Source organism: Chelon labrosus, assembly GCF_963514085.1.
Source record: "Chelon labrosus genome assembly, chromosome: 3".
NCBI lineage: Eukaryota > Metazoa > Chordata > Actinopteri > Mugiliformes > Mugilidae > Chelon > Chelon labrosus.
The window spans coordinates 3,143,448-3,170,270 of record NC_140339.1 but is presented as its reverse complement, the minus strand read 5'-3'; the positions used below and the strand labels follow the sequence as shown (position 1 = coordinate 3,170,270).

Genomic DNA, 26,823 nt, shown 5'->3' with positions numbered 1-26,823 from the left:
TAATTACCTCTCTTCTGACGCCGTTTCAACATAAACTGCAAATTAGAGCAGTCATGAAGGAAGATTTAGAGCTGGACTTTTATACTAGAATGTATTAAGGCTCTTTTAAAGTACTGCGGGCATGTAGCCTACGACAGTCATATATACTTGTACGCTCGTTAGTCTGGCTCGCTCTGTAACGACGCCACCCAAGCACTAGTCGTCGGTGCCGTGCCTTTTTTGCCAGTCGGGTTAATTTTGGTTTCTACTTCCTGCTCCACGAGTCGTACATATGTTTGTATCTCTGAACTTGTTCCATCTTTAGTTGATCCAAAACAATCAATTCCATAACGCCGGATGTGGAGGAGCAGACGGAAATACTAAAGTGGAAACACGCTAATACCAAGCGGATCAATCACAGCTCTTGTGGTCGGGAGTTGCCACGGCACGTAGTTGCACTTCTGGGGAGGTACACGTCAGACTACGGCGTTAGGGTTTGCCCTGTCACCATAGCTTCTGCTTCAAATTTGCAGTTTAGACTTCTGCGTCAGTCGAAACCACCAATTAGTTTTCATTAGTGTGCCTAATGTTTTGTCAAGTGTGTATTTTCCTTTTCCTAAAGACTCCTACAGACATGTGGGCATTTGCAGAATTTGTGTTTCTTAAACATTAACTCGTCATTCATAGATTCATTTTGTGCACGAATGAGAGACAAACTGAGGAGAGAGACAGAGAGGTGGACAATGCTGCAAACATCATAAGAGACATGCAGCGTTCACGAGCCAGGTAGCTTATTTGCACGTCTGTGCTGCAAAATATCCATATGGTCAAGGGTCATTTCAGCCAACTTTGCATTTTGGGAAAGTCAAACGATTGCATGTAAAAAAAAAAAGGGCCGGTGAGTTTAGCTTTTAACATGAAAGCTTTTTAAAGTCATTTACCAGTCACAGCCTGTGGTTTGTTGGTTTCCTTCTCGGTGGAAATGGAGGCTGTGGTCAGCTTTAATTACACAAATTAATATTACTTAATACGATCAGAATTTTCTTCCCAAACCTCTTGAAATACACAATATATTATTACATTATTTTTATTATATGTTCCAGGCTCCTTCCTGGTGAGCATAATTATAATTTATTGCAAAATTATTGCGCGGAACACCGAGGTTTAGTGGTTACTACAAAAAGAAAAATAATTACGAAGAGGGATTTAGTGGAGAAGTAAGTGCATATTCAGTCCTTTGCCACAACCAAGCAATAACAATTCACAATATTGTTTCTGTGATTGTCTACACAGATTATTTTTAGCATCAATCCAGCTGCCACTGGTTCTCGTACCATGTCAAACATTTTCTCTCCTGATTTTCAACTCCAGCCATCTCCGCTCCTGCTTACAAATCAAATGTTTATATACATATTTATTCGCTAACTCGTATTTCCCCCCGTTGTGCTCCGAACACACAAACATTCCTGATTCTAGAAATTCATCTCTGGCATTTTTTTCTGTCTATTTATGGAGATGCAGGAAAGACCGGTTGAACGTGTCGGCTAAAAATTGTTTCTGTCGAGTCACGACAGGAAGTCAAGGTGTCATGACCAACTAAATAATTGATAAATGCGCAGATTGATCGTGTTTTAGGCAGTGAAGTGCAACCAGAAGTGAGAGCAGCTTTATTGCAGATGGATTTAAGCATCGTTGGTGTAAGAACTGAGCAAGCGTCTCACCTTCTTGGCCTCCCACAGCTGCTTGGGAAGGGGCTTACTGACACCTATTAGATTCTCCTCGTTAGTCAGACTGGGGAAGGAGAAAACTGCAGAGAGAGAGAGAGAGAGAGAGAGAAGGTGCACTTCAATTTAAACATGTTCTCCACAGACAATCCAGTTCGATTCTGATTATTGTTGGAAGCAAATGCAAACTCACTGTCTCCAGAGCCGTCCACCTCTGCCTCGTTTACGCTAGCTGCACGCCAGCCTCCGTGACAAACACACAAGGGAAGGGTGGGGGGAGGTGATAGATGAAGAAATAAAGAAGGACATAAAAACAAGAGCGGAGGAACATTAGAGGATATTCAATATTAACCAGCTGATGGAATAATCCCAACATGTCGCGCATAACAACCGGCCCCTCTGACAGGAACAGGCCCTCTGCGGTTCTCTGCCATTACTGCGCAGTTTCATAAACACAACAGCTGGGCGTCTGGCATCGTGTTATTAATCTCAGAGATGAGAAGAAAAAAAAAGGAGAATGGAAGCTGGGTGAGGGGTTCAAAGCCTGATGAGGAATAAAGAGAGATGCATTGTTTTTTGTCGTGCTACAAAGAGGCTTTCTCTTTCTCCTTACTGCTGACTGGAGGCCAGACTCGCATGCCTTTGTCTTTCCTCCTTTTAACTTTTCTATGTTCTGCATCTAATTCTTCTGTTAGGCAACGGCGCTTCCATTCCTGTTGCTTATTAGGAAAATATTTTTTTGTTTCTCTTGAAGTTTGTTGTTGTTCGCGCCAACTTGAGCCGGGCTCCTCTCGCACTCGACTTTGATCCACTGCTCAGCCCGTTCCTTCCTCCGCGCTCTCATTTTCTCCGAGGCCCATTCATTTTAAAGAGGCAGCTCTTCGGCTGCTGGAACAGATGGGACAATGAGGCGATACAACATGACTGGCAGCGCTGCATTTCCCCTTCAAAGGTGTCTGTTCGCTGTATCTCGCAGTTGCAGCTAGAACGGAAACGGGATGGAAAGCGGCTGGCTGGCTGGCGTCCCTGGCAGGATCGCGCTGTGCAATGCGCTCAATATGGGTGTTGTAAATGGTCGGGATTAAGAAAAAAACACAGATCGCAGTGTAGGGCTGGAACATACCAGCAATCAGAGCCCTGTCAGCTGCAGCAGTAACGCTAGACCTCCACTGACAACAACTGGCAGAAAACAAATCACAATGCAGAGAGAGAGAGAGAGAGAGAGTGTAGCTCAACTCCTCTGCTTTAAGTGTTTCCACCCGGTAGTGTGACTCATAGCTGTAATTCCTGGTTAGATGCTTCTTTAATCAGCCGGGGGTTTAACACCACTCAAAACCTGCAGAAACCTTGAGGTGTCAACGAGGCCCTGGGGCTTCGCAGCTCTCCGTTCCCATGCGGCGAGCCGTCGGTCTGTAACAGGAACCACGTTAGTGCCGCGGGCTCGTTTACAGGAGACAATATACAGCCTGCGGAGCAATCTGTAGAATGTGCTGGTGGACTGTATACACACAGCAGGTACTGTATATACTAGGAGAGCTTCAACAGGCGACTCAGTTTGTCTCTGGAGAAATATGATCGCTTATACTACGAACTATAATGCATCTCTGCACCGAGCCTACGACTGAAACTATGAACAGATGCTGAACAGAGAATCAACTCCTAACTATTTAACAGCTTAATCATTCACATATATTTTAAAGACAAACAACTAGGACTGTCAACCGATTAAAATATCTAATCGTGATTGCACGATTAATGTCCAGAATATTCTCAGGCATAATCTTAAATGTGTGACACGCACAGAGGATATGCTGCGTCTTTGTTGCAGACCATCCAGCTTGGTCTGCCTTTGGTTCAGGAGGGGCTCAGTTCTTGTTAAAAAGCGAACGCAGGTTGCTTTGTTCTTGTCGAGAGAGTTCTCTTGACGGGGCTCTGAGGCAGAGCTTGGGTGTTTGTCAGTTTCTGCCTCGGCATCGCTTTCTGATTTCCCAAACAACGGGTTGGACCGAGCGTCAAAATCACAGAAAATATGACGCATTAACTTTGACAAGAAAAGTTCAAGTGTTCAGCTTCTTAATTTGGGATTCGTTGTATAAAATGTTGGACAGCTTGTTGGACAAAACAAGAGATTTTAATATGTAAATTAATGAAGAAACAGAAGATTAATAGATGATGTTCAATAGGGCATAAGAACATGAAATGATAAGCTATTTTTTTAAGCAGCACCCCATTACACAGCTCTGCACAGTCTTAATTGTCCACATTTGAGGTGTGGACACGGGGCCTGCATGGACACCTCTCTTTTCTGCTGTTGCCGCTGACAGTGCTCTCATGGCTGCTCAGTTTTTAAAATGATTTCCTCTCGACTATTATATTTTTTTAAACTCGCTGCGTCGTACAGACCAATAGTTACTACTGGAACCGAGATCTGACCGTGTGCTGTAATTCATACTGTACGTCTATTAATAGTTGATTCTGTTTGTACATGAAGCTCATTCTTAGGGAAGAGCTTCAGGCAATATCCTATTTGTATAGTATGGAGAGTAGTAGTAGTAGTAGTAGTAGTAGTAGTAGTAGTAGTAGTAGTAGTCCACTGGAGGATGGAAGTAATCTATACTTCCATAAGCGGAGCATGAATCGAGGGGCCGGTCTTAGATGCAGAGTTAAATCTTTGTCTTTGGCCGAGTTACAAACGCATAAACAGAACATTTTAAACCAACACAGTATGAATAGTGATCGGTGTAACTGAGCCCAGAGTGGCTCACTGGACTGAGCAGCAGCTGGCTGGATGGACTGTGTTCTCTGTTAATAAATGACCAGAGGCACAGAAACACAAACACCATAAACTAGCATGATTACAATGACATGGGCCTCGTACAGGAGCAGCCTGCACGCTGCATGTGACCGAGAGGAGGCCTAGATTAAGAAACACACCATCTCTGCTGCAGTCATTTAGATTTCTACTCTCACATAATGCACTGGGGGAGCGATGGAGGACATGTCTCTATACACAAGTGGATCCTAATTAGTCTCACTACACTCTCCTGCTCTTGTTGGTGCTCTGTGTAATAGGGTTAGTATTCCACTTATTATTTTATCTGCTGATAGATCGTGTCTGCTCTTCTCTTCTCTTCTCTTGGCCGCTCATACTCCAAGATAAGACAAAACACGCCATTACACAGCAGCAGATCGTTCAGCTGCACGACACCCAGATCCATCCAGTGCAGTGTTCTTTAACAGGGTATTAAGGTTTAGTTTGTAAAGCTTTCAACATACATATCTAATGCGGTTTTTAATAGTCGAGTCAATGGTTTTGGTTAAAAATACAAAAAGGTTGCTTGTAGGATTACAGTCAAGGTTTAAGAATAAATCTGAAGACATGCTTTAAGACAGAAATAATAACCTAGTGGAGTCTGCTAAGTCTGGGTATATCCTGATTTGATCCAATATCAATTTATTTAGAGATATTTTCAGTTTTTAAACAGATATTTTCAGTTTTTAAACAGATATTTTCACAAAACTAATGTTGTCATTGTTGTATCTCCCAGTATTGTACCTCTAGTTCCACCTCCTTCATGTGACTTTGCTTTTGTCCAGCTCTTCTCTGGATTTAAAAAGCATGACGACATTTGGCTTTCGGCCCTGACTGTGATCTCAGAGTTGGAGCTTCTGTCACGTTTTGGATCTCCCTCATCACACATTGACTAGTTTCATCATGGAAAACCTGTGTTGCAAAGACCGCAGGAGAAGATTTCTAACGAGAGGATTCAAATCGATCTGAGCATTTTATGAGAATCTGTATCAGATCATTCAAATCACGACAGATTTGAATCAGGAAATGGATTTAATTATAGGGCGTGTTTAAAGCAATACAGAGGAAAAATACCTCTGCATGCAATTGGACAGTCCTCCAACCAATCAGAGCCAGTTAGTTGGAAACAAATTCAACTCAGATGACGTTCAGATGACGTGTATGACTACCATTACTAATCTGTCCATCACTACATTAAGCCCGGTAGATCTTTGTTGGAACAAAGGCAGGATTTCAGACTGGATTTTGTAAAGTGTCTTGAGACCATTTGTCTTGTAATTGACGCTACATAAATCTATCTAATCTAATTAAACTGTTCCCAACGTCACTACTCCAGACCAACTTTCCCTCACAAACGTTTTGAGGGTGAAGGAAGAACAGGGTGACTTCCAGGCTAGAGAAATAATTTGGTTTGAAATAGTTTTACCAGAAATAGTTAAATTATCTCACTAAAAGTCTTGAGATCGGGGATTTTGCACATCGCATGTAAGTAAACTGACTATAATTGGCGTTTGTACTCATTGCGATGTCACAAATCTTACTTGTAGTATTAATGTGCACATTTATCAGTCTGCACGGTGTAGGTTGTGAATTATTAATGAGCGAATGAAGAGCAGACTTTAAATTTTCTACCCAGATTTAGTTTTCTACTTCCTCCAGGCCTCTATGAGTCTGTGATATGAAAGGTCTGATGACTAAGTTTGCATAAATATCTATATACATTTCCAAGAATAACACCGTAGGGGTGTTGGGATTAAACCGACATATTTTCTTTGGAGGAAAGTCTAATTTATTTTATTTATTTTTTATTTTGTGTTGCTGAGCAGATGTAGTATTATAGAAGCAGCAGGACAAAAAAAAGTGAAAGCAGATATGAGTCAAATCAAATGATGGAGATGAAACACGGCCTCTTTTTAATCTTACACTGAATTAGGAATATATAAAAATAAAAGCGTCTGTTACTAAGACTAAAATATAATACCTTGCGCTCTCTGAATGTGAGTGTGTGTACGTTGCTCTCACCGTTTCGCTGTGGGGGGCCTCTACCCATGTGCTGGTTCATGCCAAACGGGTCCTGGGGGTTTGGGTTCATAGCACTCGTATGAAGAGCAGAGTCCGAGTTGGTTCTGTGTAGGAGGAAGAGGAGGAGGAGGAGGAGGAGGAGGAGGAGGAGGAAGATTATGCTAAGTATTCCAGCAGCTTGGACAGAGGCAGAGGGTGTCTGAGGGCTGTAAGGTCAGTGAATCATTCCCGTTTCCTGCTCTGCCTCCACACAGGCTGCCTTCATCTGCAGGCTCACGCTGACCTTACACATCGACACCCTCACAGCCTTGAACTGCATGTTTATCAGTGCAAACAGCCATTTGATGAAACAATTACCTCAGAGAAATTAATACGAACATGTTATTTGTTACGGCTGATAATTACAGATACAGAAAATCCACTGAAACTAAAGTGAAGTTAAGACCAAGCATCTTTTGCAATAATTTTAAATGTTAATTCAGATTTTCTTGTTGTTTTAGGCTGGAATTGATGCAAAATGCACACATTCAATCAATTCATTTGAATAATAAATTGTTTTTGTATTATATATATATATATATATATATATATATATATATATATATTTAGGCCAAATTTAAACCGAGAGCTATTAAAGCTGAAGCTTGAACGGGTTGCATATAGCGAGCCCAATCTGAGATGTAAATGCAAACACTTACACATGTTCACCTTTCACTCAAACTGCTGAGTCCTATATCACTACAGCTGAGAGCTTTCTGTAGTGTTCTCCATTAAGCCTCAATTGCTTTCTTTCATGCGTCACTCCTGCTATCCTCCTAGCACGCCGCAGAAAAGTGTTGTAATCACGCTTACGTTTTATGCAGTTTGATTCTTTTAAAGCTGCCAGGCTTGGTTTTGTATCATCAATAATTGCGGACGGAATTGTTTCTAGAAAAATGAAACCAAAACGTTTGATAAGTCCCTCCAGATCGCAGCTGAAAACCTTTATCTTAGTTTTTTTTTGTATATGAATTATTTGGTTATCGGGCCAGATTTAAAAGCAAGCTGGTGCAAATAGTAAAAATAAAATAAATTAATCTGCCGTGTTTCACATTAAATTGCATTGAAAAAACGATCTTTAATTAATTGGATTTAATTAATAAACTGTAACAAGCACTAACAGTTGGCTATCTATGCCAGATTACATTTATCGTCTTGTTTATGCAACTGTAGATATTTTCAGTCGTCTTTTTCTAAATTACACATGAGCCTTTTTTGCAAAGCATCACAAAGGTTTTTTTTTTATTTCGGTATCAACAGTTTAACTTGTGCATTTTATAAAAGCAGAAACAAACTGATTTCATGAGACTTATTTTTTTCCTAACAACATTCAGACATATTCAAGGCATAAAAGAAATGTCTGTTTACTTGTCAAATAGCTGTTGGCCATCGCTTTCTTTGATGTTTGATATTTCTTTTCTTTTGCAAACACATGGCAAATATTTATTTAGATTTTGTGCAATTAAACACTCCCAGCACTGCCTATGTGCAAAACTGGACGTGGACTAGGGCTGGGTGTCGCTACAGGTTTCCTGAATCGATTTAATTCCGATGCACAAGGTCGCAAATCGATTTGAGTTAGTCAGAGGTGTTTCAGTTTGGAAACTGATTTGGAAACGACTTTGACAGGGTGCTCTCAGAGTTACAGTTGTGGATCTCTAATCTCTAATCTTGTAGCACAAACCAGTCCTGCTAAACGGCACAGATTTAAAAAGCGGATTTTGTAAATCAATATTGGATCTTTCAAATGAAGATTGAGAGATTGTTTTTTTGTTAAAACCCAGCCTTAACTTGGACTGACTTTAGACAACTTAAAACACTGAGAACATTTTCTAAAACATTACAGATACACCATTTTAAAAAAGGACATAAAAAGGCTAGGATTGTGAAAATGTGAACAAGGAGCCTCGGTGTTAGACTGCAGAGGTGCTGTGAGTCCTAAAGCCGGGTTAATAAGAGAAGAGGTATTATTTAACGTTTAAGAAATATCAAACATAAAAGATGAGTGGAAAACTACAAGGAGGAAAAATGGTTAATGAATCAACCGTAACAGTCTGTGGCGGAGAATTTAAGACCTGAAATCTCAGTGTTACAAATGAAAGGAAGAAAGAAAGGGATTAGTGAGATGTTCCAAATCCCTTGTAGATTTACAAAGAACAGAAACTACAATGTTACGTAGTCGAAAAAGACTGCAAAAAGACAAAGGACAGAGTGTTGGCGTCTGTGAGCGAAGGATAGGGCAGTGACGGCAGACTGAGGGGGGGAAAAGAGACGGGATGGGGTCAAGGGTCACCTGTTGAGTTGTGATATTAATCTAAACCCAGGGCGCTTTTCCTCAGTCCATGGCTGCTGTTCCCTTCAAAGACAGACAGAGGAAAAGAAATGACAGAAACATTTACTGGGTGAAAGCAGAAACCCCGGACACCTGACTTAAAAGTTTGAGAGGAGGAGAAAAGATCTTGTTAAAATAAAAAATTTCACATGATTGTTTTGGTGTACGTGTGGAAAGGAGAAAGACCCTGGAAAACACTCACACAAAGAACAATACTGATTTGAGTAAAACGGAAAAAGAAAATAAATTAAAAGCAGGGTTAAGACTGATGAGATGGAAAAAAAAATAAATAAAAACTAAGACGGGGAGTGCTGAGGGAGAAGAATGACTGCGAGCCAGGTTTATAAACCTGAGGCTGAAGAGCCGTTCTGAGCTGTACAACACAAACCAGCTTTCTGAAGAATGGCTGGCCACACAGAGGAACAACGTAAACAACTTGATGTGAAGAGTCATTGTTGAGGCCTGAAGCGATGGAGAGCCAACGGTGACCGAGTGGATTTTTTTCTGTGGAGTTCAGCAAAAAGGGGCCTCGGCTCTTTTCTCTGACTGAAGGTTTGTTTTTCTCCGACTTGTACAACTAGAGAATACAACTCCATCTTGGTTGGTGCGGTTACTTAGCAGAGTACACACTCTCTGGCCACTTTATCAGGTACAGTAGAGAAAACTAAACTCAGATATAACAGTCCTGCACTAAATCCTCCTTCATGACTATTATCATGTTCAGTTGATGCTGATTCAACTGGATGATCATTTTGGAGGATGTGTCCGTGGTGCTGTCAAACTGTATTAAATTAAAAGCGTTTCTGGTTTTTAGCCGAGCCCACTGACTAAAATGAGGTCATGTGTCGGTTCAACGCAATACAATTCAGTAGGACAACAAACTAAGGATGTCCCGATCCGATCTTAAATAGCTTCCTAAAGTCTCTCCTTGTCTTCCTTGTCTTCTCCTAGAGTGGACTGGATTCAGTCCAATAAATCTTTCTGTCAAAGTTAATGTAGTGTGGAGAGGGTAGCTGGTACCTTGTGTTCTCTACTCCACAAATGTTCTGGTCATCCAACGCTGCCATAAACTCCCTAACCCTCTCTGGAAGATGTTTCTCCTTGACGCTGTCTCCTTTTCTCTTCTTTTAAACGTTCAGTGTTTGTTGTTGTTGTTGTTTGGGTGTTGTTGTTGTCTTGAATGAAGTCGTTAGCATTGATGGATGATCTCCTACTACTACCTCACCAAACATCCACTAAAACTTCTTCTTCTGTTTTTTGGCAGCTTTGACACAAGCCAATCACCATTAAAACAGCAGAGAAAGAACAACGTTACAGGGATGTGGTTTTGGCTTATGGCCTAAAGTAAACAACGACTGAGGATCAGGGTTGGCTGAACCCCCGATACAGATCATTTTAAACATGCCTGGATCAGCCACCCGATACCGATTGAGCCATCCCTACCTACCACAGCCTCCAAAATAAAAATACAGTTGAATCAGCAACTCTCTCTGTTATTTGAAACTGATGCTGAACACCAGAGCCTTCATGGAGATAAGATTTAGTGCAGGGTTGTTGAATCAGAAGCTTTAGTTAAATAAACACACATCTAAAAAATCATATTTCACAGTCTCATTTTTCATTTAGTCAAGATAAACCTGAACTCAAAGTGCTGAGACATTGGAACATGATTACGTCTCTAAAATAATTTCAGATGGGTTGTAATTGAGCATTCGGACAATCAGGCAGGGTCTAACAAGAAAACTGTTTAGTCGGATCATCTAAAACCACCTGACGTGGAGACAGAACTCTAAGTGAAGATTTCTCTCACAGTGTAACCGGCAATTAACTCCAGAGTACAATGTTATTATAACTCCCAGGAATGTTGGACAACAGGGCCGGCTGAACCGGCTAGTTCCTTGGCGGCAAAAAAATGAACTGTGAGCCCTTACTGTACCCTCCTTTTTACACACTCTTTGTGAATCTGTAAACGTTCTCTTGCCTTTAATTACACACGAGGTACAAAGAAAACTGCGACTGACTTAAAAAACAAGTCTTATTAAACTCTATCCTTCTATGCTGGAATATCACCTGAACCCTAGACTTGCTCTGTCAGATATGAGGGCAGCATGGTGGCGCCTGGATTTCACTTAATGTTTTCTGTTTTACCTGCATGTGTTGTCATCTCTGGGGGATCCAGTTTCCTCCCACCGTTCAGAGAAAGGCAGGTTAAGGTAACTGACAAGTCAAAACTGACAGTAGGCGTCAACAGTTTGCATCAGACATAACATTAAAACCACTGTTCATTGTTCTGCTGGGAAACTTCTGGTTACTTAGACATGTAGCACCCACCTAGACCAGACCAGGCACCCCCACCCCATAGCAATGACACTCCTTGATGGCAGCAGCCATCCCCAGCAGGAAAACGCTTTAGGAACAACTAAAAAAAAAATCATGAAGGTGTTGACCTGGCCTCCAAATTCACTAGATCCCAAACTGATCAAGTATCTGTGGGATGATCCACAGAGGCCCCTCCCCTCAAAGCCCCCCCAACTAACAACGTTCTGTTGCCAGACACCACAGGACACCCTCAGAAGGCCCATGTCAATTCTCACAATAGACAAACTTTACAGATACATATTACTAAACTAATCTGCAATAAATCAATCAACCAGAAACACATAAACAGGTATTAATATCAGGCTTGACTAGAATTAAAGTCTGTAGGTTTGCAGTCATACTACAGGGGACCATCCCTTTCACACACTGTGACATCTGATAAGCACTGCAACAGACAAAGGAGGTGAACTGTGTGTGTGTCACGTTACCTGGCAGTGGCTGCTACTCTAGCGTGTACAGCCCATACTTATATTTAGATATACAGCCCAACGCAGGGCTTGGAATGCAGATTAGTTGTGGCACTCCACCCGTCCAACAACACCTCTAACATCTCTCCGTTTCTGTTGTTGCAGAAGTTTAAAAGTCACGCCTGCATCAACCTACTTGTAAACATTAAAAGGCGTTAACCAGACTAATCCTATACTTCTAATTTAGACTGGAGGAGTATATTTAGACATTTACATTTGTGTTTTTTATTTTTTTGTGCCTGATTTGTAGCGCCACGAAGTTCACGGTGTAATTTCAGGGTGAGAAAATACTTTTCTTTTACGACTTAAACTACAGGTCTTTTCAGAAGAGTGCAGCAATCAGACCACCTAGATGGAGGATAAAAGCCCTGAAGAATAATCAGACTACAGCTCCCAAAGAGGCAGCAGCGGTGGAAAAATAAAGATCTCCCCTCTGGAAGGCCTTATTTCTCGTAGCAGTCTCCTGGGAGCCTCTGGTCTGAGTTTTGATCCCGAGAGAGGCTGGTACAGGAACAGCAGGCCAAAGATGGGTGAAGAGAAGAGGAGGAGGAGGGCGTGGGATTGGACCGAGGCTCTGACCCTGAAGCAGATGGTCTCCGAGGGGACGTAGAGCTGTCCTCAGGTCTGATGCCTCAGGACCAATCCCTTATAGGAACTTGATTCCCAGAGACGAGTATACATTGAAACTCTTGCCACTACTCATTTCCAAACTTTGTGTAAACTACAGAACAGGACAGATGGTGGATATCAAAAATCCTGGCCCCACTCTCTTCAGATGGACAAAGTTAGGAAATCAGCACTTTTTTTATTTGGCTTAAAAAAAAAAGTCCAAAATCCAGAGAGATGATAAAATCTTTTGGCTGGACTGATGTTCATGGAGCGGTTAAAGGCTATGTGAACAGCTCTGTTCCCCTGCATTTCTGTCATGCCTGGCAATCCCTTAGCAGTGGCCAACTCTGCATCCAAGTTTTAATGTAACCGAGCCTGAAAAGCTTGACATCCCCCATCTTCATATAAATGAAAACATTGGCCTGAACTATCCTCGTATGGTAAACAGAGTAAACTAAACCATATCAACGTTTGGTGCAAGCGTCCCTTCGTTTCTCAGGCAGTTCCGAGCATCGGGGAGAATTTCCTACTTGACGTCCGTCTCTTCATGTGATCCCAGATATATTGTTATTTGCGAATTAGGGAATGAGCAAACACCGCCCAGTTTGTATTGCAAGATGGATAAGAATCTAAACATCTCAAGTGCCTAAACCTTTAAGATGTTGCCGCACAGAAAAAAAAATAACTGCAGCTAAAACTTTAATAAATGGTGCTTTTTAAAATATGCACATCTATCTTCGTTCACTTATCGTCCTTACTCAATCCGGGGCAAGTTTACATACGTTTGCTCTATGAAAACACGCAGGAGGTTGTGTTTAAACACAAATATGGGCGCACTGTTGTGATAGCTGAAGCAGTGAAACGGTTAAAAAGCTCTGTGGCTCTTCTCCACAACTGACTAGCGGTAATGGAGTGCAGATGTAGCTGGCGTTGTAAACACTTACCGCCCCACTCTCCCCTGAGATGGACGAGCAGGGAATCTGCTTCTCACAAGAGCCTAAGACCATTTTCCAGGGTTGGTTAATAACTTTAGCCACTGATCAGTTCTTGGGGTAAGAGGAGAATGGCTTTAAAATGCTACAGAATATTAACAATAGCCTCTTGTGAGGTTTCTTCAATGGGGCGTCCCGGCAGACTACTGGAGGAAGAGCTTCCCGAAGTTGGCAAGACATCAGCCCAGACAGATTTCCCACTTCCCCTCCAACAGCGTGTTTGTGTTTAAGCTACAAGTTCCGTCTGCAGCCCGGGAGTAGAGACACAACAGTAATTGTGCAAAAGCGACCTCATGTACTGTTCATTCGCTTTTCCCACATGTACAGTGTACAGGACAAGGACAACCCTGCGAAATATCGTGGTTGTGACATTAATCGTGATCTAATTTGCGAAAATACAAAGTTGCAATGGTAGCTGAGTGCTGCTGGAGGTGTCTGTCTTCAGTATGAGTCTGATAAGTGGTGTGACTCGCACCGTGTTTCTTCACTAATTAACATTTCCTGCATGATTATGAAAGGTTGCATTTTATCAAATTTCTTGTGAAGCATGACAAGTCTGGCTGTAGATGAATATGCTGGCTGCGTCTCAATTTACACCGAGATAAGAAAAGTTCTAAAACAAACAGAAAACCTTTTTCCGTCTCCTGTGTTACAAGATTTTTAAAAAGCTATCATCTGTAAATCTTCAACAGCAACATTTTAAGAGGGTTATAAATCCAGTTTACGCCACAGTCCAGTGATCTTTTAGAAATACTGACGAGCTAGGAGCACTCGTGTTTTTCTTGGCTGAACCTTTAGAAAAAAAGATGCAGCTTAATGTTTTTAACAGTGACGTTAACCTTTAATAAATCATCAGCACCAAAACTAAAAGGACAGTTATTAATTAAAACTGGTGTAAGATTCTTTGACTGGAACAAAAACTGGCCTGTTGGAGCAGCTATCGTAAGACAACATTATAGTCCTAATAAATAATAAATATAAAAGTACTGAAATGGGCCAAAATCCACCACTGGGAGGGAAATTGATCTCTGCTACACACTGAGACAACAATCTGCTGCAGGTGGGAGCAGGAGGCTAGATTTGGCCTGCGGAGACGACTCGTTGCGCACCGTAAACATTTACGGGCCGTGGTTGGAAACGGTGGAACCGAAGGAGCAATAGAAGAGAACGAAGTAGAGATGAGCTGCAGTTTCACAAAGTAACACGGAGATATGTTTGGCACGACTTCATTAGAGCCGTGTATCTGCTGTGACAATAAAATAGCACGCGTGCACGAATCGTGTCTCTAGAGAGAACATGTGCACTCAATTGACAGAATATTAGATACACTAGTGAAAACAAACGCATTCAAACAGTCCTGCACTACATCCCCTTCTCTTTGTGACTAGTATTGTTTTAGCTGCATCAGAAAGGTGGTAATTTAACTGGAGGATAAGAGGATGTTGTTTGTGCTGCTGCTAAATAGAGCTGGGCTTAAAAAAACTATTTTCTGATTCAAAAAGATGAAAGATGTGATATCTATTCATGAAATCCTAAATACAAGCCATTTCCTGTATCATCTCGTTAGATATTTTGCTCTGGCCTGGTTTCGCCCGACAAATCTAGCCTTCAAAAAACATGACAGAAGCTACTAATGCAAGAGCACCATCAGACCTGAATGCTGATTGGATTTAAAAAAGTATGACAACAGAAGAGAGCTGCACAAAAGCTAAGACATATAAAAAGATGAGAAACCAGATGGAAAATATTGTGGAAACAGCACAAATCTCCAGAACCAATGACAACTTTGGTTTTATTTTTAAGTTAAATTAAAATGATGAATTGAATTGATAATGAATCAATGCAAATTGGGATCTTGTGAAATGAATCAAATAAGGGAATCAGTAGTGACACCAGGCTCTGCTGTTAAACAGGAGAGAATCAAAAGTCTTTCACTCATTGAGCCTGGCCCTCTGACTTGAACAGGGCTGTCAAGATATTAGGAACATGCGTCAGTACAACACAACACAATTCAACAGTACTACAAACCACAGCCTCCAGAATGAAAAGCTGAATAGACAGCTCTCTCTGTTATTTGAAACTAATGCTGAACATCAGAACCTTCATGAAGAGGAGATTTAGCACAGGAATGTTTTATTTGCATGTTTTCACAAGTGTACCTAATGAAGTGGCGAGTGAGTGTACACAAGAAATCAGGCTGAAGCTACAGAAAGACAAAGCGTATGGATCTACAAGCTAAGCGTGACTGTACCTTCATGACAGGAAATGTCATCAAATCCAACTTGTTTTCGTACTTGTTCGTACTCTATGTTTAGATGACTGGATGCTCAACCGACCATTGAGAAAAACAAAGCGGCGCGGCTTGAATCAAACGCATATAAAAAAAAAAAAAATTTAAAAGTGTGCTTTCAGCGCTTTGTGCCACATGGCGCTCAGAGAAACACACCCACTCGGTGGCTCCGTGTGGACGTTTTGTCAGCCAACCTGTTTTGTGCTGTCAACAATGACGAGAGGGCGTGGGCCTCATTCGCTTCTACAGTACAAGCTGTTATAGTATGCTCAGCGCCGAGCTTGGCCCATGTCTGTCGATGCTGTGGAAGAAGACGAGGCAGGGTGATTGGCAGCCGGCCAACGCAGCACACACACACACAAAAAAAAACAAAAAAAACACACACACAAGAGTGGAGACAGAGAAAGAGTGAAAGAGAGCGAGCAGGGAGGAGCTTGGCTGAGCTTTTTATCACAGGCCCATAATTCAGTCCCTTGTAAACACAGAGGGAAAGCTGTCTACCAATACACTGACTGCTTGACGTGGGCACAATCGGAGCTGGAAAAGGAGATGTTGTAGCTCATATCAAGGGGCCCGCTAGTCCGGCTTTGTCTCCCAGCAGATGCCGAGATTGAATTTCAGCGAAGTTGGAGAGATTCTGCAACCACAGGGCAGTGACAAAATAAAATCCCTTAACAGTGGGACGACTGCTGTTGGGCATGACCTTTAAAAACAAAAGGCTATCTGTCAAACACCTTTAGTCGGATGCAGCATTCCCAGGGCTAACACAGCATTCTCACACTTGGAACATTTGTGCGTAAACAATCGAGGCCAGCGACGGCACTCGTCGTCCTGCCTCAGCTCTTCCCTCCAACGTGCTCCAATTAATCCCATTTTATGATTTGGGTCTGTGAAGGCTCTTGGTCATCCAGGTCATGGTATATCCAAAAAAACTAAGCGGAAACAAGGGACTTGTACGTAGGGACGTTTTAATGGCGGTTGGCGAGCGGCAAAGCTGCCAAAACATCGAAGAAGGACCAAAATCACGTGACTAAACATGTCTGCTGTGTGGAAGAACTTGGAAAATGAAGTCAATCAGACAGAAATTTGCAGATTGTGCAATGTTGAGGTGGTAGTAGGAGATCATTATTAAATACTACCAACCTGGTTCAACAGCTCCACCCAAACAACAACAACAAACACTGAACGTTGTAAAGGAAGAGAAACGTTTCCTGGAGACAGCGTCAAGAGAGGGTTAGGGAGTTTATGGCAGCGTTGGATGACCAGAACATTTGTGGAGTAGAGAACACAAGGTACCAGCTACCCTCTCCACACTACATCAACTCTGACAGAAAGATTTATTTATATATCTCTTCTTTGTATTTGATGGAGAGGGCTAAGGATTGATGCAGGACACACAGCGGTAAGAGGAAACAGTCCTGCTGTAAAACAACCTAGTTAGAGAAACACGAGAAGACGAGAGAGCTACTCACCTTCTCCAGTTGTTGTCCGGAGGTGGGGACAGGTACACTGCTCCATACGGAGAGCTCTCCATGTGGGTTTTTGTTAAGGAACTTACTGGCACAAATATAGAAATACAGGTATATAAACACAGAATAAAACAGAGGATTACATTTGAAACATATTCTCCTTCTATTACAAAGGAGATACTGGTGTTTTCTGCAGAAATCCGCTGTAAAAAGTAAAAAAAAAAAAATGTCCCGTGCAGAGACATTCAACCGTAAACAATAGAAATCTCTTTCTCAAAGGCCTAATGAAACAATGACAGCATTATTTGATTTACTACTGGATGCTGACGCAGAGTTCCTGGCATTGTCTGTCGTAAGGCAGGACTTCAGAGGGGTGGCGTTTTGTCTTGCAGACAGTTACTCTTTTAGTGTTTGCCAGTCGTGCTCGTCTGCCGTGGAAACCGTAGCCCCCGCCTCCCCCCCACACCTCTCTGGTGCAGTCGCTCGGGACGAGTGTTAAAACAAATTGAAGCAGAACCACGCGAGGCCAATCGCTGTTCCATAAAGCACATCACTTTCTGCCTCGGGCATTACTATTATCAACAGCGGGGTAGATTTACAGACACGACAGCCCCATAGTTGTCACCCATCACCTCTCACACAGAACACGGGAGAAGCCGCTTTTAAAAAACGTACACAAACAAAGTGGGAAGGACGCTATTGTTGTTTTTTTCCAGACACATGAAGAAGAGGCGGCAAAATGCTGTCAAACTGGATTAACACCTTCAACAACTACAGTGGTGGAGTCAACTCCAAACTGTACATGGCACAGTTATGCTGTATTGTGTGTCTGATAGTAAAAAAAAAAAAAAAAAAAGACTAGCTCAGCAGCCGTTGCTCCGTCCTGCACGAGCAGATAATAGTATATAATATATGAAACTAAAGATCAGCCTCTGTTTCTTTAGCCAATCAGAGCCACAACCATTAAGGTGCTGCACTGCTCCTTGTCATCAACCTTTAACCACTGTCCATAGTACATGCTGGTCTGGTTTGCAGCTGCCACGCGCCACTGAGTCTCTGTTGCTTTATAGAAGGCAAATTAGCCACCTGACAAGAACCCTGCTTCTCCTGGGAGACCCATTAGCAAAGTTTATTTTCATTTTGTAGCCTTATTGAATTTCCCGGTTCATGTTTAGTCAGTCTAAAAATAAGATTTTGAATCAGAAAGTATGATTAAACAATACATGACCTCCACAGTTATTACAAAACAGCAGATAGAGGTCCCCAGGTAAAGCTAGTCCTGTGCGAATAGGGCTTTACATGTACACAACACATACATGTATAGTGTGCACACGTACAGAACTGACAACATCCACCCAAACACAAGTGCACCAACTGTTTTGACACTAACAAGCTTCCACAGAGGGTCCTCCACCCTGGCTTTACATACGACAGCACATATTCTCAGTAAACGGGAACATTTACAGACAAACCGCAGAGCCCGCTTATGTTGACTAAAATCTGTTTGAATTACACTTAACCAGAAACTCTTTGAAAACCGCTACACTGACTGAACTTTCCTCAAACATCCCCCTCAATGTACGCTTCAATCGTACCAGCCCAGCCAACATCTTAAAAACCAAGCAAGGATCATCAATGAGGTCATGCTGAACTGACACTGAAAGGGAAAACTAATGTGGATTTGTTTTGGATGTGTTCCCTCGACAGGCATGAAATCCTAGAGAGCATCTTTTCTGACTGTTCCCCCAGAGAAATCTACGCTGGGAGGACATCACATGCTGGGACGCAGGACACACTCCTCCCCAGCTATCACACACAATAGTAACAGGTCACTGAATCGTATCTGTCCCGAGGCAAACAGAGAGAGAGAGAGAGAGAGAGAAAAAAACAAAACAGACCCGCTTGACAAAATGTTGAGAGTTGGGGGCGAGATGAGGGATCAAATGGTGTTTCATGTAAATGCAAAATGTCGTGTGTGAATACAGATCAAGACAAAACAGATTAAGTCCCTGTGTCTTTTGCTTTTCTTTTTAATGTTTGCTTATCATTCTGGCCCTTAATTCAAACATTGGACACTTGCCAGTTCATTAGGTACACTGGTGAAAACAAATGCATTGTACTAGAACACTAAATCTTAGCTTCATGAAGGTTCTGGTAATCAGTATTTGTGCAAAATAACCAAGAGAGCTGTTGATCTGGAGGCTGTGGTTTGTTGTACTGGCACATGTTCCTAATATTCTGATAACACCGTCTTAGTCGGTGGGCTAGGCTAAACAACAGAAACAATTTTAATTCAATCCAGTTTAACAGCACCACAAACTAAAACCTCCAAAATGATCATCAAGTTGAATTACCACCTGTCTGATGGTATTTGGCTAAGGTTTGGTGCAGGTAAAACCGTTAAACTGATCAGTCACAACATTATGACCACCTTCCTAATACTGTTCAGGTCTCCCTTGTGCCTCTAAAGCAGTTGTGACTCATCAGAGAACGGACATGGGCCTTCTGAGGGTGTCCTGTGGTGTCTGGTAACAGGATGTTGTTAGTGGGGGAGGGGGGGGGGGGGCTTTGAGGGGACGGGCCTCTGTGGATCATCCCACAGATACTTGATCAGTTTGGGATCTAGTGAATGTGGAGGCCAGGTCAACACCTTGTGCTGTTCTTCATGTTTTCTTGAGTTGTTCCTAAAGTGTTTTTGGCTGCTGCCATCAAGGAGTGTCATTGCTACGGGGTGGGGGTGCCTGGTCTGGTCTAGGTGGGTGCTACATGTCTAAGTAACATCCACATGAATGAATGCCAGGTCCAGAAGTTTCTCAGCAGAACACTGAACTGTCACAAGATGGTCAATGTTATTTACTGGTGTTGGTGGTTTTAATGTTGTGGCTGATTGATGAATGTTAGAACGCATTCGTTTTCACTAGTGTACCTAATGTGTTGTGTGCGTATAAGTGTGACAGACTAGTGACAAACATCACACATGTCATTTCTGCCTGGTGACAACACTCATGATGATTAGCTGCGTAAATGGCAGCAGTTTACACACAGCAACACAATCTGACGTATAAAATCTGACAAAGATTATGACTAACGACCACAAAAATTCTAACTAAGAGATGTTTCTGCTCCTACTCACTCCGGCTCTGGGGACATGGCATTCATGGAAATTATGAATGAAGAAGCGAACAGTTAAAGTGCAAACACTCACTCACTGCTCTGTCCCTCACTCTGTGGATTATCGCTGTTTGAACGATTAGACTCTCCTGGTGCTTCATCGTAAAAACCAACACACTTGCTGCTACACACACACACACACATGCAAACACAAGCAAGTGTGCATACAGAGTACGCCGAGAATCTCCTACTGTCAATGTCCATTAGGCGTAAATAAAGAGCACTGTCCCTGCGTCACATTTCGAATTAGCATAATGACTAATTCTGTTCCTGAGGCTGCAAAACAGCTGCCTACACTGGTGTCGTCACATCTGAGACCCCACAGTAAACACAAACCACCATAAAAAAACAACAATGAGGACCAACCACCTGGAAGCCACAACGCCCACTTGGTCATTTCAGCGTGACGACAACACATGCATCACGCGTACATGTGTTTGTGGGACCTCCTGCTGTGAGTGGTTTTTTTTTTTTGCTCGAAAAGGATATTTGCCTGCCGTGCTTGTCGATGGGTCGACGGTGGGGGGAGTTGATGCGGTTGCGGTCTCTGTGGACCCTCTCGACCAGCCCGTGATGGCGGGTCCCTCTGACCGAGTCCAACCCTGAATGGAAGCCAACCTGTGACAGAGACAGGAAGAGACATGGTTCTGAAAGTAGTCAGGGAGTGAAGAAGAAGGGCGTCTGGATGCTTTCATTTGAAATAATCAGTGACTGCGTTTACATGGTCTTTAGTATCCCGGTTTTGAGGCTTATCCCAGCTTTGAGCATATTCGGGATATGGTGTTTACATGGAACACAAAGAAACCCGGTTATTCATATCCCCGTATACATGATAAATAACAGTAACCCGTTTTCCGATCGCTGCATCCTATCTGCGCATGCGTGTTTTACGTCTTTTTCAACGTTTTCCAACGCGACCTAACTTGTTCAACGGAGCGAGGTGGAAAACCAGCGTCACGTAGCTTTTCCGCGACAGATTTGAATACATCAGCATGTCGGTGTTTTCTGCCATCTAAACACGTCGTTATGTTTAGTTCTTTCATTACTTTAAGGGAAAATTCAGTCTCTTCGTCGCTCCAAAAGTGAGACGTTCTCGTTGCCGCCATGTTGTTTGTATATCTAGTGCGTCACTTGGCGTCACTCGCGCCTGCGCAGACAGTGGGCAGCCGTCAGAAATCGGGATAAGGTGTATACATGCTTCAGTATCCCGGCTTCTATCGGAGTACTCCAGGTAGCAAAGCCGGGTTTCTTGAAATCGGGAAATGGGCATATCCCGATTTCTGAATTCGGGATATGGTGTTTACATGGACAAACACGAAAACGGGATACTTCAATATCCCGATCAAATTCGGGATACTAAAGACCATGTAAACGCAGTCAGTGATGTCTGACTGCTGTTTTTATTGTTTTTTCAGGTCTGATGCATCAGGTCTGATCAATATTACAGGCACAAAGGTGTAATTAAACATTAGTGACGTCCCGATTAAGTTTTTTGTCCTTGATCTGATACCCGATACCGATCTTGCAATATTGAGCAACAAGCCGATCCGAGTCCTGATTCGATCTTAAATAAACATACTTCACACAGGCTTTCCTTCTCTTTGCTTTATTCTCCTAGATCACGTGTGCACTGCGCTACTGGATTAAGTCCAATTAATAGCGTGGAGGGCCAACCTCCACAAAAACAGAGGAATAACCAGTTGTCAGGTTGTCCTACGTCTTCCTCAGATTAATTTGCCGTTTATGTGGTTGTTGTCAAACCAGATATCAAACGCGACCATTTCTCTGCATAAGAATCTAGTTTAGGTTTCATATTTATCCTAATCGCTGATACTTTATTCACCAAGAGGCAGAGACTGACGTTAAACTTGCTGCTAAGATCTGATTTTACATACCGTTAGTGATTTAAATACAATGTCTGTGTCAGTGAACTCCTACACCAAGTACTCTGCATTCATTCAGTCAATTTAGGGCAATCAAATAATTATCATCGAGTGGAATCTAGTTTGTGAAGCTCCCAGAGGAGAGGGTGAACGGACTATAAGTGATGGGGGGGATTTCTCCGGCAGTGAGGGGATTGAATTCTGGACGGGAGCACGGTGTTGCAATGACTGCTCCCCCTCAAAAGGGCTATTCTTTGAGGTAACAAGGGCACCTTTACCTGGACCTCCTGTACAGCTGCACAGAGCCCTCCTTGGAGAGCTGACACAGATACAGAGCCCAGTGTGACAGAGAAGCCCCCGTTACACCACATATAGCGGCGAACTGCTTTAAAACTACTGCGCTGATATTTTATTCCCTCTTATTTCCAGTCTGCAGCAACTCATCTGAATTATTTAACACTCGGGAGAAGCTTGTTTGCTCTTCTGAAGGTCCAGAACAGAACTGTTTTTGCTTGAAACTAGTCAGACACAATTATCCTTGAAAACCCCCTCAACGAGAACAGGACCTTGAATTTGGTAGATTGTGATCTCAAGGTCAGCAGTTTCAAAGAAAACATCCATGTTTGGTTTTACATCAAACATCCTCCTGTTACAAATAAGATATTTGAGGATATTCGCGCTGAATAACACACTGACTGCTGCATCAGTACATCTTAACCCATTCAGACCGGATCACACATCTATGCGTAGTTACCATTAAGGCCGGCAAACGTGTCTGTGTCATTTTGAGCGTCTTTTTCGAGGCACATGGCCAATTATATGCACTATGATTGGCTGAAATATTCTTGGGGTGAGTGACAGAGATGCTTAGGGATTTTTTTTAAACTCATGTGACTAATAAAACGCTTTGTGATTGGTCGAAATAAGCCTACACGTGGAGTATGTTTTGGTCGAAAATTTTAAACACCGTGCTAGCGATCCGTCACGGCTGACTCAAGTGAAGGAAGTGATATTGATGAAGTAATTGATTCGGATTTTAATAATACAACAAACAAATTTAACATGAAATTATTAGGTAAAGAAGAAGTAACTCTGTTTTGTTGTGGTTTTTTTCTATATCTTTGTTTCAGTGATGTTCACTTGTCACTTTGGTACCTCAAAAGTATGAAATAAAAATAGATCTTTACTGATTTTCAAAATTTTAAAAATGTTTGGTGTTTATTTTTTTAAATAGCAAGTCAGTCAAGTTGAAAGCCAAAGAAGTAAGCTCTCAAATGCTTTTTATCTCATGTTTTTATCTGCTACAGAGCCTGAGAAATTAAGGTTTTAGTAAGCGTTGACATATTTTGACATATTGTTCTGAAAAACCTCAGGTTTTGAGAGGGGGTTTACAGAAGAGTATTTAGGCATAAAAAGGCCTTTTTTAGCAGGCGTTTTAGGCCTAAATGGGTTAAGACAAATATAAGAACTGTAAGGGAAAAAAAAGCTCTTGTGGTGGTGATGCATAAGAACTTTGCTTGTACAACATTCGTGATTCATGAGCTAAGTGCACATGCTAAGTATTTCGTCTAGTTCCTAGGGATGTCCCGATCGGTACTGGGGCCGATTCAGGCATTTTTTAAAATGTTTGGATCAGCATCAGGCTTTAGCCGAGCCCGATCTTTATTTAGTTATTTATTTTAGGTCTGCTACAAACCAAAAACACGTCCCTGTAGCGTCAAAATGTCTTATTCTTCTTCTGTTTTAATGTGGTCGGCCCAGCTTCGAAGCTGCCAAAAATCAAAGAAGAAGATGAAGATGACTTATTTATCTTCTCCTCCTTCTGTTTTCGCGGCGGGTTTTAGCAGCGGTTTGGCTGGTGTCAAAGCTGCCACAAATCCAACAAACCAAACAAACAAACAAAAAAATAAAATGGAATACATCGAGTCCACTCGGGCAAAGGCTGCGCCCAAAAAAACAAACGCTGCGTTTGAAAGAAAAGAACCCCCCCCCACCCCAAAAACAACTGACAAAGAGACAGCTGTCTTCTCCTGGTTACAAACTAAATCCTATAGTCGTGAATTTGGAAGAGAATATTTACTGGAATTGTAAAAATCGAGCTCGATACGTAGATGACATTTAAATTTGCTTAGAGGCTCAGGGAGCTGGTCTGTGTGGTGCTGTATATTCTGAGCGCATTAAAGCTCCTACCTGAAATTCATTGCTGGCATTGCCGATTTGATTGACGTTGGGCAGAGAGCCGCCGTAGTACTGCGGCCGCGACTGAGACAGACGAAGCTGCTGGATCTTCTGGAACTGCACCTGTCAGTCAAACACGAGGGAGAAAAAACAAACACACGGCCGTCAGACGGAAGGAATTCAGGTCATGTAGTTTTTATGCGTCAAGGAAACATGTCTTCTGGATGAAAAATGACTGTGTGCTGGCTGGGGTTGGGTATCATTGATTTCAATGCAGAGATATTTCAGCTCCTTAATTATTAAAGCTTTTTGCACAATACTGTTGTTGTCACTGGTTCCAGAGATTCGTGGTATTTCCACAACATGTTCCTTCTAGTTTGACATCTTGCTTTTGTCTTTGCGTTCGTGCAGCTCTTCTCTATCGTCACACTTTTTAAACCCAATCAGCTTTCACGCCTGACACGGTTGTATCCTCTGTCATGCTTTGGATCTTGCTTACACGTGAGCTAACCTCATCACAAAAGTCTCGCAAGATCTGATGTGCTAAAGCAGTCCTGTGAGACCGCAACTTCTATTTCTAACGAGAGGATGCAGGGAATCTTAAAAAAACAGATTGAGCTGAGGATTGCGGGAATTCATAATGGATCTTTCAAATCAAGAATGATTTAAATCAGAAATTACATTTGCTTAAACCCAGCGCTGGTGCTGGCAAACATCACCTACTCACTTCCTTTCTCTTTTTCATTTATGCAATCACAACACTGCACCGGTGAACGTCTAAAATCTCACCAGGGGAGCATCTAAATTTTACTGCTCTCAGAATTGCAGTTTTTCTTTGCAGGCCTCGTCACTGGATCCACAGATTGCAACTGATTTACAATCCAATGAAACTAATTCTCTTGTTTTTTTATCTTTTTTTTATTGGAGATTTGAGACTTGGAAACGAGAACAGGCAAAATGTATTTGTCCGATTAAAAGACAGCAATATCTGCAAATCATCCAACACAGCTCACAGTAAAACATTCAAGGGAAATGGCTTCCAAACCAGCAGCCTACCAAGAGATGCCACCACCATTACCTCGCAGAAAAACAGAAGGCGGCTTGTTCTTGCCAAGGTAACGGAAACTGAGCCCAGTCCTCAGCCGTGATCAGGGAACAGGCAAATCAGAGGTTTTCCTTAGAACACCGAAAGGGCAAAATCTGAATCTCAAAGGCCGACCTTATTCGATTGTATCAGTAGATTTACAAAAAGAGGTCTCTGAAATAGATTGTGAATAAAAATAAACATGACTAAAACCTTAAAATTTTAAAAGCGGCATTCATTTATCTTATCTTTTTATCTTTTCATCCTTTCACTTCAGCAGCAGCAGCAGCGACGGCCAGGAGAAAAAAAAACAACTACTGAACAGTAGCGACACTTAAAACAACAAAAATAATAAGTTTCTTGCCCCGGAAGAGGCAAAAACAACAGTGACGGTCCTGCTGTGTGCACCTTCCTGTTCTCTTGACACTTTGAATCTCTGGTGAGACGCTAATAAAAATGTGGTTTCAAGGAAAATACTCGAAAGCTGCACCAGCACCTGACAACCGGATTAGACGAGGCACCTTTAAAACATTTAACTCCAACATTGGAGCAGGGACAGATTTCAATTAATTCCACGACTCAACACAAACAGACACACAGAGAGACATATTTCAGTCGCTTTCCTAAGTAACTTGGATTTCCCAATGTCAGTAAGACTTTTAAAACATATGAAATGTTCTCAGGTACAATGTACAGTTCTTACAGGCTGCCTCGGCAAGTTTAGAACAAGTCCTCTGGTTGCTGGTTTAAATGTTGAAGCAGCAACTTCTAATTCCAGCTGTTTGCCGACACACAGCGTCCCCTGTGTCCTGGCCAGCTTCAGACTCACTGACTGGACTTTTCTGTCTCACAGGGGTCACGGACAGTTCATACCTTATGACAAACTTCACTCAGCGTCACCTCAAAACCACATCCTCTTCCAGTGGCCATTCCTTCTTAGAAAAAAAAAATAAAAAATGAGCGCAGTGTGAACCAGTAGTATGAGAATAACGTTCAAAAAGTAATCTCAAGAGAAGCTATTTTTATTACTTGGAATAGGTCCTGTATATAAACAACAAAGAAATAACAACTGCTCTTAAAAAGCAAGTCAACAGATTACAACTGCAGATAAAAATCCACATATAATTGGTTTTAAATAATATATAATATATCAACATCTAGGTCAGAGAATATCTACAACTACCAAGTAAAAAGAAGAAAACTACTGGATAGTCCTCCAACCAATCAGAGCCATTTTGTTGTAAACAAACTGTATGACTACTGTTTCTCCTCTGTCCATCAAAAACATTAAGCCCCGCCCCCAAACAATCTGATTGGCCTGACAGATCTTCCCAGGCGCATAGAGAGCCGAAGTCCTGCCCCTTCCGATTGCCTCCATGGGACCTATCTTTCG

At 42.1% G+C, this 26,823-nt stretch overlaps 1 protein-coding gene across 6 annotated transcripts in view; it reads right to left on the bottom strand.

The window, feature by feature from the left end:
- The window catches only part of crtc3 (CREB regulated transcription coactivator 3), a 43,544-nt gene that overhangs the window by 11,102 nt on the left and 5,619 nt on the right, over positions 1-26,823 (bottom strand). For 4 of the 6 annotated variants that reach the window (XM_084540845.1, XM_084540844.1, XM_084540846.1 and 1 more), the window contains exons 2-8: positions 24,359-24,469; positions 20,775-20,903; positions 17,118-17,179; positions 8,870-8,932; positions 6,538-6,641; positions 1,897-1,935; positions 1,701-1,786 (exon numbers count right to left, since the gene is read on the bottom strand). In XM_084540845.1, the coding sequence (XP_084396971.1) occupies positions 1,701-1,786; positions 1,897-1,935; positions 6,538-6,641; positions 8,870-8,932; positions 17,118-17,179; positions 20,775-20,903; positions 24,359-24,469 (594 nt within the window). The remainder of the gene's footprint in view (positions 1-1,700; positions 1,787-1,896; positions 1,936-6,537; positions 6,642-8,869; positions 8,933-17,117; positions 17,180-20,774; positions 20,904-24,358; positions 24,470-26,823) is intronic. The other 2 variants (XM_084540848.1, XM_084540849.1) reach the window with 1 other exon arrangement.